Source organism: Moschus berezovskii, chromosome 1 (assembly GCF_049115385.1).
Source record: "Moschus berezovskii isolate FMDL1 chromosome 1, NW_MosBer_1.0, whole genome shotgun sequence".
Taxonomy (NCBI): Eukaryota; Metazoa; Chordata; class Mammalia; order Artiodactyla; family Moschidae; genus Moschus; species Moschus berezovskii.
The window spans coordinates 20,366,154-20,381,479 of NC_142460.1; the positions used below are offsets into that span (position 1 = coordinate 20,366,154).

General features: G+C 50.2%; 1 protein-coding gene across 1 annotated transcript in view; it reads right to left on the reverse strand.

Moving 5' to 3' along the window:
- IFNGR2 (interferon gamma receptor 2) overlaps nucleotides 1-14,914 on the reverse strand; it is a 33,920-nt gene extending 19,006 nt beyond the window's left edge. Inside the window, exons 1-2 of the mRNA XM_055421243.2 lie at nucleotides 14,697-14,914; nucleotides 2,463-2,595 (exon numbers count right to left, since the gene is read on the reverse strand). Of these exons, the coding sequence (XP_055277218.1) occupies nucleotides 2,463-2,595; nucleotides 14,697-14,775 (212 nt within the window). The 5' untranslated portion in view covers nucleotides 14,776-14,914. The remainder of the gene's footprint in view (nucleotides 1-2,462; nucleotides 2,596-14,696) is intronic.
- Between the last annotated feature and the right edge of the window lie 412 nt (nucleotides 14,915-15,326).

A 15,326-nucleotide genomic window follows, 5' to 3' on the forward strand; every position in this document is an offset into this window, starting at 1 on the left:
TCCAGGGGATCTTCCTGACCCAGGGATCAAAGCCAAATCTCTTATGTTTCCTGCACTGGCGGGCAGGTTCTTTACCACTAGAGCCCTAAACAGGGATATTCACGTTCAACTCTGTTTCCTTTACCAAAACCAACCTCTAATCTGAAAAAATATCTTACAAAAAGCTTTCCCAACAGAAAACACAGTGAAACAGGCTTGTCTGTGATGTGAAACTGCCAAAGCCTCTAACAAACCCTTCTAGGGTCCAGAGGCACTCTGCCAACTCATAAATGTGCTTCCCCAATCAAGGCCAAAGAGCACTAGTCGGTACATCAGTTGGGACCTCCTCTTACTACAGTCTCCGGCAGCACTCTAGGAGACTGTGTTCACTGAAGTTGAGCGGGGCGAGCTTTAGGCAGGTGGCCTGTGCAGTGGCACAGAACTCTACTCCTAAGAGGGCTCCTGACTTGAAGCTCTGCTGTTGCCATCCTGAATTCTCCAAAGTTTTCGAACCAAGAGCCCCATGTTTTCATTTCGTACTGGGCACAAAATGATGTAGCTGGACCTCACGGACGGGTCTGTTTATTTCAGATGATCATGTTTGAAATTTACAATCACTTAAGAAGTAGATAGGGATTTCCCTGGTGGTCCAGTGGTTGGGACTTTGCCTTCCAATGCAGGGGAGGTGGGTTTGATCCCCAGTCTGGGAGCTAAGATCCCCAATGCCTTGAGGCCAAAAAACTAAAATGTAAAACAGAAGCAATATTACAACAAATATAATAAAGATTTTAGAATACTAAAACCACCTTTAAAATCTCTCTAAAAAAATAGAAATAGATAAATGCAATCCAGACATAGGCCTCAAATCTGTTTAGAATTCATTTTTATAATGTTCTCAGTCATGTCCGACCCTTTGTGGTCCCATGGACAGTAGCCTGCCAGGGTCCTCTGGCCATGGAATTTTCCAGGCAAGAATATTGGAGCTGGGTGCCATTTCCTACTCCGGGGATCTTCCCAACCCAGGGTGTCTTGCATCCCCTGTTCTGGTAGGCAGATTCTTTACTAGTGGCACCTGGGAAGGCCATCATTTTTTTAAGCAAATATTATTACACTGAACAGTTAAAGATGAAAAAGAAGTCATCTGGAAACCTCCTCCTCTAACAAATTAACCACTTGTAATTTTTCCACATTCCCTACCCGTTCTGACCATAGATTCATTCCAAATTGGATACAGTTGCACCTGCTGTTACATGACACATTCCCTTTTCAGTGGTCACCTAAGGGCTCATTCACAAGTTAACTTGACACAATTTGTCAACATCTAGCCAATGGACATGAACAGACACTTGAATATATATCTTCATGAGTATAAGTTTGTTTGGTTTCTTTTCTTCTGATAGAGGAGGTTGTATTGTCTGCCTAGAATAAAAAAATAGTATGGACATTCCCATGATTCTAAATGAAGAGTAGAACTGACTTTTCAAGAGGGCTGTGCTCACAACTGACTCTGATTCAACGGTGTCCACCAGCCACATTCCCACCAGCACTAGGCATTCCCACTCTTAAAACATTTGTTTATTTAGTAATCTAAAAATGACTTAGCCAATAATTTTTGTTTGTTTGTTTTGGCTGCACCTCAGGGCATGTGGGATTTTGGTTCCCTGACCAGGGATCAAATCTCTGCCCCGAGTATTAGAAGCATGGAGTCCTAAACACTAGACCACAAGGGAAGTCTCACAATGAATTTAACTTGGTCTTCACTTGATGCATCTACCAAGGTAAACAGCGACTTGGATTTTGCCTTTCTCCTTCCTCTGTGTTTATACTGTAAATCAAGTGATGGCCAACTGCAGGAAGGCTTGAACAGGAGTGAGACAGAATGAGGGGCCAGAATAAATGCAAGATGGATCACCAGCTTAGAAACTGGGGATTAATTGTTCATTAATTGAATAGCTTTCTTATTAGGCCAAATTCAGGCCAGAAGGCTAAATAAACCAGACTTTGAAACCTGAAGATGATGAAGACCAAAAGATACCTCCAGCCCTTTCCAGACAGGAAGCCCTTTCATACAATCTCCACCTTGAACCGATGAATCAACTTCCACACAACTAAGCTGCCCTGTGGTGAGGCAGCTGAGCTCCCTGAGGGTCAATGTCCTTTCAGCCTTTGGATGAGCGCAGGGATTGGAGGGGAAGTTGTGAAATCTCCATCCTTGGAGATTTAAGTACAAGACAGGGACTTCCCTGGTGGTCCAGTGGTTAAGATTCTGGGCTTCCAACGCATAGGGTGTGGGTTTGATCCCTGGGCAGGGAACTAAGTTCTCACATGCTGTACAAGGTGCGGCCAATAAAAAGTCCAAGAGGACTATCTGCTTCTGATAACTTTGCTTACAGTCCTGCCAAGGAGCAAGAACAGGCAGCTGACGGTTCCGTAACATTCCGCGCCCAGCTCCCAGGAAGAAGGCCAACAGGAACATCGCTTACTATTTATACTGCACCTGGTAGACCACCGGCCTAGGGTCGCTGTCCAGGGACACCGGCTCCCAGCTCAGCGCCTGCTGGGCGTTGTACAGGTGAACCTTCAGGTTTCGAGGAGCAGGCAGCTGGGCCGAGGAGTCTTGAAAGGACAGAGAATAAGAGAAGGGGGGAGACGAGGGAGAGACAGGGAGGGTCAAGAGGAGAAAAGTTGATTACAAACATATGTAATTCATATGGCTGGGGTTTTGATACTACCCATTCTCCCCGTACGTCCCCTATGCCTTTAGCCTTTGACTAAAGACTGCCCTTCACCCCAGAAATGGCACATGGGGGTTCCCTTGGCTCTCTTCCCTGGAGATTGCATGAAGGGTTCCCTCAACTCTCTTATCTTGGTTTAACTGTTTGTTAATCCCATAATTGATGTTTTTGAACTGTGGTGTTGGAGAAGACTTTTGAGAGTCCCTTGGGCTGCAAGGAGATCCAACCAGTCCATCCTAAAGGAAATCACCCCTGAATATTCATTGGAAGGACTAATGCTGAAGCTGAAACTCTAATACTTTGGCCACCCGATGCGAAGAACTGACTCATTGGAAAAGACCCTGATGCTGGCAAAGACTGAGGGCAGGAGAAGGGGACGACTGTGGATGGGATGGTTGGACGGCATCACCGACTCAATGGACACGAGTCTGGGCACACTCTGGGAGACAGTGAAGGACAGGGAAGCCTGGTGTGCTGCAGTCCATGGGGTCGCAAAGAGTCGGACACGACTGAGCAACTGAACAACAAAAGACGTCAGAGTTGACACAGTCTGTGGGGAAAAGGGGCTTGGGGCTGCCTTTCCACCTGCAGGCCCCAGTTCCATATGAGCAGGTCCTGGGCAAGGCTGAATGAGGACGCCTGTCTACCTTTAGGAGTAGTAGTGTGAGTCACTCAGTCATGTCCGGCTCTTTGTGACCCCGGGGACTGCAGCCCACCAGGCTTCTCTGTCCATGGGATTCTCCAGGCAAGAATACTAAAGTGGGTTGCCATTCCCCTCTCCAGGGGATCTTTCCAACCCAGGGATTGAACCCGGGTCTCCAGCACTGCAGGCAGATTCTTTACCATCTGAGCTACAGGGAAGTAGAGGCTGGTATGGTCCCACAGGGGAGGTGGCGGGTGGCAGGGGGAGAGGAAGGAGAAAGGCTTCCCTGACTGGGAATTGAACCCAGGTCACAGCAGTGAGACTGCCTGTAGTAAGTGGGGGTAACGTAAGAGCTTGGGCCTTGGTTTCTTCTTCAGGAATAAGGAATAAAGCATAGTACACTGGAGAAGGTTCTGGAGAAGATTAACTTGATGGCTACTGGACAAGCATGAGTCCCTGACTTTGATATAAGGAATATTTGGGAAATCTCCACAAAGTGTATACACACACGCACACACACATATCCCAAACCAGGTGTGCAAATCCCAAAGACACCTGGGAGGGTGAGGACTTGTCTTCTGGGCTTCATGTGTTTCTCAAAGACTCCCCCAACGACATAATCACGGAGGCTAAAATACAGATTCCCACGCCCCACCCCTGACCAGGAACTCTGCATTTTCAACAAGTTTCCCAGCTAATTCGCACGCACCTTGAGACGTGTGAGAACCACAAATAACAGAAGAACACATTCTGCAGGGAACCACCGCCAATATTAGAATCCCCCCTCCTTGGGATGACCCGTGATTTACAGGACGAGGCTAGAGGCCACCAAGCGGAAGACTTTTCTCTCGTGAGGAAACACATGGTGATGATAAGACTTTCTCTGAGACTAAAAGGTTAATGAGAAACACCCAGAGCTGCACAGTCTGAAAAACAGGCTGTTCCAGAGTTGCAAGCAGGAAATTCAAACCACACATTTTCAGTAAATGCATCCAGCCTCAAAGAAGGGTGCCTGAGAGCCTGGCCCGCCGTGCTCCTGCTGAAAGAAGTTGTGGCCACTTGTTTACTTTCAGAATGCCCATCACCTTCACAGCTAAGGCCTGGGGCTGGCCTTCCTTCCAGATCTTAATTCAACCAGCTACCTTGACACTCCAGCCAACTCACACCAGGCCTGACGGAAGCCGGCCCAAAGGCGCAGCGTGGTGGGAGGCGAGCTCTTCCAGACTGGCCCACCCTGCTCACTGGGGCCAGTCTGGATCCCAAAGTGAGCTCAGGAAATGAAGTCCTGCTTCCAGGAGGCGCTGTGCAGGGTCTCAGGGGGTGAGGGCTTGGTTAGGGCTGGACACCCGTCAAAACATTTCAGAGACCCTCTCTCCTGTCTATGTTGAAGTGAAGTGAAAGTCCCTCAGTCATGTCCAACTCTTTGTGACCCATGGACTTTCTCGTCCATGGAATTCTACAGGCCAGAATCCTGGAGTGGGTAGCCTTTCCCTTCTTCAGGCCCTTCTCCAGGGGATCTTCCCATCCCAGGGATCGAACCTGGGTCTCCTGCATTGCAGGCGGATTCTTTACCAGCTGAGCCACCAGGGAAGCCCAAGAATACTGGAGTGGGTAGCCTATCCCTTCTCCAGGGGATCTTCCCGTCCCAGGGATCGAACCTGGGTCTCCTGCATTGCAGGCGGATTCTTTACCAGCCGAGCTACTAGGGAAGTCCCCACTGCCCTGTCTATGCTGCTGCTGCTGAGTCGCTTCACTCGTGTCCGACTCTGTGCGACCCCACGGACTGCAGCCCACCAGGCTCCTCCATACATGGGATTCTCCAGGCAAGAGTACGGGAGTGGGTGCCACTGCCTTCTCCAGCCCTGTCTATGTTCAGTTCAGTTCAGTCGCTCAGTCATGTCCGACTCTTTGCGACCCCATGAATCATAGCACGCCAGGCCTCCCTGTCCATCACCAACTCCCGGAGTTCAAACTCATGTCCATCGAGTTGGTGATGCCATCCAGCCATCTCATCCTCTGTTGTCCCCTTCTCCTCCCGCCCCAATCCCCCCAGCATCAGAGTCTTTTCCAGTGAGTCAGCTCTTCGCATGAGGTGGCCAAAGTATTGGAGTTTCAGCCTCAACATCAGTCCTTCCAATGAACAATCAGGACCGATCTCCTCTAGAATGGACTGGTTGGATCTCCTTGCAGTCCAAGGGACTCTCAAGAGTCTTCTCCAGCACCACAGTTCAAAAGCATCAATTCTTCGGCGATCAGCTTTCTTCACAGTCCAACTCTCACATCCATACACGACCACAGGAAAAACCATAGCCTTGACTAGACGGACCTTGGTTGGCAAAGTAATGTCTCTGCTTTTTAATATGCTATCTAGGTTGGTCATAACTTTCCTTCCAAGGAGTAAGCGTCTTTTAATTTCATGGCTGCAATCAGCATCTGCAGTGATTTTGGAGCCCCCCAAAATAAAGTCTGACACTGTTTCCACTGTTTTTCCATCTATTTCCCATGAAGTGATGGGACCAGGTGCCATGATCTTTGTTTTCTGAATGTTGAGCTTCAAGCCAACTTTTTCACTCTCCTTTCACTTTCAAGAGGCTTTTTAGTTCCTCTTCACTTTCTGCCATAAGGGTGGTGTCATCTGCATATCTGAGGTTATTGATATTTCTCCCGGCAATCTTGATTCCAGCTGGTGCTTCTTCCAGCCCAGCGTTCCTCATGATGTACTCTGCATAGAAGTTAAATAAGCAGGGTGACAATATACAGCCTTGACGTACTCCTTTTCCTATCTGGAACCAGTCTGATGTTCCATGTCCAGTTCTAACTGTTGCTTCCTGACCTGCATACAGGTTTCTCAAGGGGCAGGTCACATCTCTTTCAGAATTTCCCAGTTTGTTGTGATCCATGTTAGTTTCCTACTAATGCTGAAATAAATGACCACAAACACAGTGCCTCAAATTTCATCTGTTTATCTATTTATCTACTTTCGGCCATGCTGGGCCTTTCTCCCTCTGGATGGGCTTTTCTCAAGTTGTGGCGGGAGGGACACTCTCTAGGTGTGGTGCATGGGCTTCTTGCTATGGTGTCATCTTTCGTTGCAGGGCACAGGCTCTAGGGTGCCAGGGCTCAGTAGCTGCAGCGTGTGGGTTAGGTGCTCCACGGCACGTGGGACCTTCCTAGAGCAGGGACTGAACCCATGTCCCCTGCATAGGCAGGCAGAATCTTAACCACGGGACCAGCAGGGAAGGTCAATATAGTGTCTTAACCCGGATTTATGCTCTTACTGTCCCTACAGGTCAGACAATAGGTCTCACGGGCCAAGGTCCAGGTATCGGCAGGCTCCCTTCCTTCTGGAAGCCAGGGGAGAAACAGTTCCTGCCTTTTTCCTTGCTGAGAAGCTACTCACGTTCTTTGGCTCCTGGCCTCTTGCTCCAGCAATGCTGGGCTGAACCTGTCTTGTGCTGCCCTCTCCTTGGTTCCAACTTCCTCTTCCAGCTTCCAAGGACCCATGGGATAGCACTGGGCCCACTGAGCCCAATAATCCAAGAAAATCTCCCCAGCTCAGAACCCCTCAATTAATCACATCTGCCAAGTCCCTTTTGCCATGTAAAGCAACGTGGTCACAGGCTCCAGCGATTAGGCTGTGGATCTCTTTAGGGACCATTATTCTGCCTGCCTCCCCCTCCCTGGGGAGGAGTCAGGAAGCATCCCCTCTCTCTCCATCCCCCTCCCCACCCCTATCTAGACAGTCAGCTAAGAAGGGGAGCGTTAGGGACCACCAATGTCTTCCAGTCCGCCAGGCCAGCAGACTGGCAGACAGCCTTCTCAGTAAAGTTGGGAGTCTCCATCAGAGCCTTCCGCTTTCTGCACCTTTCATTTCATGGAGGTGTGGCCAGGGGACCTGCAGGCTGGCTCTCATATTTGAGTTTGTTGGCATCCCTTGTTTCACCGTATTCAGAGCAGAAACTGAGTCTCGGGGCTGTGGTTTTCACGGTGAAGCACCAGAGGCTGCCCACTCACTCACACCAGCGGCCTCAACCCCGCCCCGCAGGCATCATCTCAGGGAGGCCCGTTCCTGCCCAGCCTCCCCTGCCGCCGGTGTGGCGTGGGGGGCGGGGGGCCCTCGCCCCTCGCCCTTCCCTGTGCCACGCGTCTCCCCTACTCCCTTCAGTACTCTGCTCAAGTGCCACCTATCAAAGCACTCTCCTGCCTCCCAATCTCCCTTTCCTTTTCTCCTGGGTTTCCACCTGGGTTTCCACCTGGGGGGTGGTGAGGAGGACCAGAATTTGACTGCCTGGGTTCAAAGCCCTGTGCTCTCGGACCTTAGGGTGCGAAACCTCCTTGTTTCACCTCTGTGCCTCGGTCGTCTCATCTGTGAAATGGCAATGATTATTGTGCAGACTTCAAAGGGTTCTTAGGAGGAGAGAGCGGGTTAATTTCATGTGTGCTGCTGAGACCCACAGGAGCACCACGTGACTGGTTCCTCTTCCTCAGACACTAGAGCGGGAGCTCCAGGGAGGCTGGGTGTTGCCAGACTTGGGGGCTGTCCCATCCCCCGGAGCTGGAGGAGCAGGCTCCTGGGGCCTGGGGAACGACGGGGCTGCAGCCCAGTAACCTGCTGTCTCTCCTTCAGGGATTAAGCGGCCAGTTTCTGCATTTGTCCAGGAGAAACCCAGGCTAAACTCAAGCTCTCTTTCTTGCATTATGTGTAAGTCCTGCCTTTTCTCTGGTCTCAGAGAGGCTGGGGCAGGGAGTGGGTACAATTCTGCTTGCCGCTGTTTGCTCACTAAGTATCTGACTCTTTGTGACCCCGTTGACTGTAGCCCGCCAGGCTCCTCTGTCCTTCATTATCTCCTGGACTTTGCTCAAACTCATGTCCATTGAGTTGGTGATGCCATCCAACCATCTCATCCTCTGTTGCCCCCTTCTCCTCCTGCCCTCAATCCTTTCCCAGGGTCTTTTCCGATGAGTTGGTTCTTCGCATCAGGTGGCCAAAGTACTGGGGCTTCAGCTTCAGCATCAGTCCTTCCAATGAATAATCAGGGTTGATTTCCTTAAAGACTGACTGATTCTGGACTTATCTGGATGGCTCTAAAGGGTCCGTATATTTAGGGTCAATCACCTGCAGTCAACGGTGTTAACAAAGACTCTGTAGGAAGAGAAGAGAATTTGTGGACAAAAGGCTTTAGCTGGAATCCTGATCCTGCCACCAAGAGCCATGGAATCCTGCCACAACACACCTGAGCATCAGTTTCCACATAAAAAGTGAAATGATACCGTCTTTCCCAGAGATGGAGTGAGTGAGGGACAAACGCAGGACCACAAATGAAAGGCAAACCAGACACCAAACCGTACACTGCTGCCTAAGTGTGATTTGTAAGATGTGCCTGGTGGCTCAGATGGTAAAGAATCTGCCTGCAATGTGGGAGACTTGGATTCCATCCCTGGGTCTGGAAGATCCCCTGGAGAAGGAACTGGCAACCCACTCCAGTATGCTTGCCTGGAAAATCCCATGGACAGAGGAGCCTCGTGGACTATAGTCCATGGGGTTGCAGAGAGTCAGACACAACTGAGCAACTCACACACACAGTGTTTCAGGGTGGGACTTCCCAGGTGGCGCAGTGTAAAAACCTGCCTGCCAATGCAGGAGATGACGTAAGAGATGCAGGTTCAGTCCCCTGGAGAAGGAAATGGCAATCCACTCCAGTATGCTTGCCTGGAAAATCCCATGAACAGAGGAGCCTAGTGGGCTACAAGTCTATGGGGTTGCAGAGAGTCAGACGTGACTTAGCAACTAAACAACAACAGTTTCAGGATGTCCTGATGGATGGCTGCAGGTGGTGAGCTGCAAACTGTTACCCAGACCTAGCCTCCAGTGACCACCAACAGAGGACTCAGCCCATGCTGACCGCTGGAGTCAATGATCTGATCCCACGTGAGGCAGAACAGTGCCCTCCCCCCAAGATGTCTGTTTCTTATGAACATATTAGGTACATGGGGTTTGGAGTTGCAGATGAAACTTAGGGTCCTACAGAAGATGTAAATACAGCTTATCCTGGAGCATCTGGGTGGACCCAGTGTCACCACTGTTTCTCTAAGAGTTGGAAAATTCAAGGAAATGATTCTCCCCCTAGAATCCTCAGAAAGGAACACACCGCTAGGACACCTTGATTTAGCCCCAGCCCGGTCTGCATCTGACCACCGACCTCCAGAACTGTAAGACGCTGAATTTGGTTCTAGGTATCAAGGAAGTGGCAACCCATCCCAGTATTCTTGCTTGGAAAATCCCACGGACAGAGGAGCCTGGCAGGCTACAGTCCTTGGGGTCGCAAAGAATCAGACACAACTGAGTGACTAACACACATCTTAACTGCAAGCTTCTTTACCACAAGCATTTTCACTGCAAACATTTTCACCAAATAACTAATGGGCCATAAGGCAATTCAGCTTATGTAAAATGTAAATTTCACCAATCTTATTTTGATAAAAGTAAATTTTATCAAAAGTAAAATAATGAAAAATAAAAGAGAAATATAACATTGGACATAATGAAACATGAAAAACAACAAAATTTAAAAGACTATTGAAAATGCAAAATATTTGAATACATTTAAAATGTGTGCAGATTCACAGCAATACTGTGCAAACAACTGATTTTATTTTGTGAGCTTTATGAAGTACTGGTCTTCAAAGTCTTTTATCATATTATATATACATATGTATATGATTTTGCTTATTGATTTGTCTCATGGTTTTTCTTTTTCACTGACATTTCTTCTTTTATTAAGCAAGGTGTCAGCTTCTAAACACTAGGACACATATTTGTAACTGAGCTTTGGACTGTGTGTCCTAGCATATTGTCACATGTCTGTTGATAAATATTTAGTTCTATGGGAAGTGTTGGTTCAACTCTGCACCTTTAATTAAGGCCATCGGCCTCTTTCTCTTCCAAGGTAGTGTGTTTCATAATAAGAAAACCAAGTCATCATCATCCGTCAGCTTGATAAAGCCATCAGCAACTTCACTAAGAAACGCTTTCTCATTTCAACCACTTGAAACCAAACTGTCAAACCAAGCTGTCAGCCAGTTATTTTATCTATTACAGCAAAATTGCCTGATGGCCAATTAGTCATGCAGTGAAAATGTCTGAGGTTGAAAATGCTTGTGGCAAAGGTATCTATGGCAAAGAAACTCACAGCAAAGACACCAGGCACAAATAAGTTTGTGTTACATTAAGGTACATTGGTGGTCATTTGTTACAGCAGCAACAGGAAATGAACACAGTCCAGGGAGGTGGACACCAGGCCTTTAATGGCAGCCTAGCGCCTACAAGATAAAGCTCTCAGTCCTAAGGAGGGTGTGCAAAGCCCCACTCTGCTTCCTTCTCCACGGTCTTTGGGGCAATGGCTCACTGTTAATGGTAAGAGAGAACCTGGGGAGATGCCAAATGTATCTTCCGTATAATTGCTGTACAATCACACCTCCTGTTCCAGCTTCCTGCCCCAACTGGCTACCTCCAACCCACCCTGGATCCAGCTGTTTGAGATTTTATACATTTTTAAGAACAGGCTCTCCTGGGTCTTAACAGCACAGTTTGATTAACACCTATCACACACAGATAATAAAGTACTACTAACATCAGAATTAATCATTTAATCTTGACAATCGAAGACCCCTTCCTTCCTGAAACCCCTCCCCGCTAAGGGTGACTGACTCGTGTTGTTGTTGTAGGGCAGAAACCAACACAACATTGTGAAGCAATTATCCTGCAATAAAAAACATACAAAAACAAACAGAAAAGAAGACCCTTCAGGATCCTTCCATGGATGGGTAATTTTGATGAACATCAGTGATCCCATCTCCAGTTAATACCTTGCAGGTGAAGAGAAGTAAAAAACAAAAACAAAAAACTCCCTGAATTCTCACCCATAATCAGGAAGTTGGTCTTGTCTGTAAATACTGAATATCAGCTTATCTACCTAGACCATTTATCTCTTCCTAAAAAGAATGGTTTGGTATCCTAGGGAGCAAAATGGGGTTATTATCTACTTCAAAAGAATGGCTGAGAAAATTAGGAGAGCTAATGTATATAAAACACTTACCAGCCTGTCCGAGTTAAAAGAGTAGCCCAGTAAATGGTGGCCACTATGGTCATTTACAGAGCTTGCCCCAAACATCCTATTACGTGTTACTCCCCACTGGTGATGTTATGGCCAAACAGGAGTCACTTAATATACATTAATTTGCTATGATTTTTCCTGTGGTTGGGGATTTACTGTCTTTCTCAGTGGTCTCTAAGCTCTGAGAAGCTTTGGATGTTCAAGTCAGCAAGGCACGGTAAGAGAATTTTGTGGCCTAAGTACATTCAGATCCACTAGAAAATAAACAACTAGAACAATTACAAACAGAAGCCTCCATTCTTCAACACTCGGGTAACTAAGTTACTAAAGAGTGTGTTGACTTACTGTACTTTAATGCTCTCTAAAGCAAATGACCACCGTTTACTACAAATTGGGTCAGGTTTGATATTTTGCATGTGTCATCCTTATAACTATTACTGTTGTTGTTCAGTGGCTAAGTTGTGAGTGACTCTTTGTGACCCCATGGATTGCAGCATGCCAGGCTTCCCTGTCTGTGGAATTCTCCAGACAAGAATACTGGAGGGGGTGGCCATTCTCTTCTCCAGAGGATCTTCCCGACCCAGGGAATCAAACCCAGGTCTCCTACACTGCAGGAATATTCTTTACTGCCTGAGCCACCAGGGAAGTCCATAACAGCTCTAAGGAGTAGATATCGCAAGTTTCCTTTAAAAAATTTTCTTTACAATACTTGTATTTTTCTCCCCTTTGGCCATAAATGCAATTACATGCCTACTGAAGGACACAGAATGGAAAGGTCTGGAAAATTTTCTGCTTAACTACCCTTTTACTGTATGATCACTGTTAATATTTTCACTTTGTGTTTGGGCTAACAGAGTTCCTCTTAAAAATTTCCCAGTTAGTTTTTAACTGTTTATTATGCAAAATTTCAAACAGTCACAAAAAACAGATTAGTACAGCACGATGCTGCTTTGCAAAAGACGAATGACTAGCTTATTTGCAGTGCGTCACACAGACCCAAACTTTCGCAGAGTACAGTAAACGATAATCACTAGTAAGATGGACCTGGGACTTCCCTGGTGGTCCAGTGGCTAAGACTCGGGGCTCCCAGTGCAGGGAGCCCGGGTCTAATCCCTAGTCAGAGAACTGGATTTCACATGCCCAGTTAAGAGTTTACATGCTGCAACTATAAGATCCAGTGCAGCCAAATAAATAAATATTAAAAAGAAAGAAAGATGGACCTGTCTGTGGGTGTTGTGGCAGTATTAAATTACAAACTTTCTAAATACTTCTATCAACCCCTGGACCACAGCAGACAAATCACAAACAATTCACAGAGTAGCCAGGAGAAGCACAAATATCGAGGACCGCGAGGACCGCCTTGGGGATCACCAACGCCCGAACCTCGTCGGAGGGCTTCTCCGAGCTTTCCCTTTCCCTTCTCATCTGAGTAGTGAAGAACATGCCTGCAATGCAGGAGACAGGAGACCTGGGCTCAGTCCCTGGGCTGGGAAGATCCTCTGCAGGAGAGAACGGCTACCCACTCCAGTGTTCTTACCTGGAGGGTTTCATGAACAGAAAAGCCCGGCGGACTACAGTCCATGGGGTCGCAAAGGGTCAGACGCAACTGAGTGGCTAAGCACAAATCTCATCTGAAGGAAGCCCAGGGAAGGAGCAAATGTAAGCTGTTCAAGACTTGAAGCTTGAGGAGCAGAGTAAAGATACAAACCCATCTGTCCAGCTCCCAGGAGGAAACAGCCATTTAACTAGGAGCACACAAGGGGATGACATAGGATGAGATGGCTGGATGGCATCACCGACTCAATGGACATGAGTTTGAGTAAACTCCGGGAGTGGGTGGTGGACAGGGAGGCCTGGCGTGCTGCAGTCCATGGGGTCGCAAAGAGTCAGACACGACTGAGCGACTGAACTGAACACACTCCCTTACTGCTCCCCCATGGCTTAGCGGTAAGGAATCGGCTTGCAATGCAGGAGACAGAACAGTCCAAAGGGTGGGAAAGAGTCAGACATCAGGGAGCGCTCGAGTTCACACCTTTCTTTCTCACACTCACACATACACACACTCCGTTATGCAATGCTTCCCTTATCCAGGACCTATGGAGTTTAAGGGCTTTGCAAGGGATGCTGATAAAAAGAAACAAACCCAAACAACACCTTGAGAATCCAAGGCGGAGGAAACTTCTAAATTCTTGACACTTTTAAAGTGTTACCCAAACTATGATATCAGTCAGTCCATGAGAAAGAAGCCAGCAAAACACAAACACATAGACATGCACAGATAGAATGTTCTCATACAACCACCTCTCATTTCTCTGTCTCTGTCTGTCTGTCTGTCTCTCTCTCGGTAGTTTGTCCCTGGCTCATAGGTATGGTCAGTTAGTGTCAGAGGAAAGCAGGAGGCTGAGCTTACCTAAGGGCTGTCCGGATGGTTACAATTCTGGCTCAGCTGATCCCCTGCCCACCGCAAGGCAACATTTCTGGGTTCTGCGCCGCCGTCCCACTCCCCTCCCTCGGCTGGCCAGTCTATCCGATCCCGGGGGAATGACCACCCGGACTTCACACCAGCTAATCAGACACACCCGGCCCCAGTTAAGACTGAGGTACAGTCACGATCTCCAGGACAGAGGTCCCTGCCGGTGGCCGGCCTTCCTGGCACGAAGCTGCGAGGAAAGCAGTCCTGGACCTGGTTCTGGCTGCGCCCGCCCCCAGGGAGGATAGGCCAGGCAGCGCTACATCTAGGCGGTCGGGAAGAGGAATCTGTGGCCGGCGGAAGCGGCCTCTTCTCGAGCCCTGAATCCGGTTTTTCCTCTGCTCGTTTGGAGACATTCGCAGTCCAGCCGCGCTAGCTTTGGGGTTTTCTCTCCCAGAGAAGGAGCTACAGAGTGTCCAGACTCGTGCGGGGGCAGCACGGCCCGGGGCCCCGCGGCTCCTCCCGCCGCTCCAGCTCGCGTCCCGAGACTGCCTGGAATTCCTCCCCGCAACCATCCCACACCCGCTTCGGGCTCCCGCGCCCCGCGGACTCCCCGCGGAGCCCACCCGATCGCGGCAGCCCTGAACCCCGTCCACTGACCCTGGCTCCCCGCGGACCCCACCCGCACGGGGCACCCCTGTTTACCGCCCCCTCCCCAGTCAATCGGGATTGCCGTGGATTCCCACCTACTGCGGGCTCCCCGCGAACTTCCACCCGCGAGACGCCGCCCTCGGGAGCTCTCCGGCGCCGCTTACCTGCGGGGGGCGCCGCAGCGCCGCAGCCGCTGAGCAGCAGGAGCAGCGGCGGCAGCAGTGCCGGCGGCGGCGGCCGCATGGCCCAGGGCTCCGGGCGCCGCAGGCTCCGCGGCGCTGGGGGCGCAGCCCGGCCCGGGAGCGGGTCGCCGAGCCGCTCACGTCGCCGCCTCGGCGGCCATGGCGACCGCAGGGCGCGCGGACCCCGCCTCTTCCCGAGCCGCGCCGGCGGCGGCGGCGGCGGCAGCGCGTCCCGGGGCGGAGGAGCGGCCCCTGCGCCGCCGCGCCCGGCCCCTCCCGGCGCGCGCCCCGCCCCGCGCCCCGCCCGCCGCCGGGACTCGCCCCGCGCCCCTCCCCGCGCCCGCGCTCCCGGGGACCGCGGCCCCGGGGGTCCCCGGGCTCCCCGCGGCCCGAGCGCGCGCGAGCCGGGGTCTCCCCGAGGGGCCGGGGTCTCCCCGAGGGGCCGGCGTCACCCCGCGAGCGCAGAGCCGGCCGGCGCCGACCTTGGCTCAAAGGAGCCGCGGGGAGAGGGAACCCTGCCGCCCGCCGCCTTCTGGGCTGGGGACGGGAGCTGCGGCTTGCGGTCCTGCGGGAAAGACCCCTCGGCACCCAGGGCCCCGGGTGGGCCTGGCG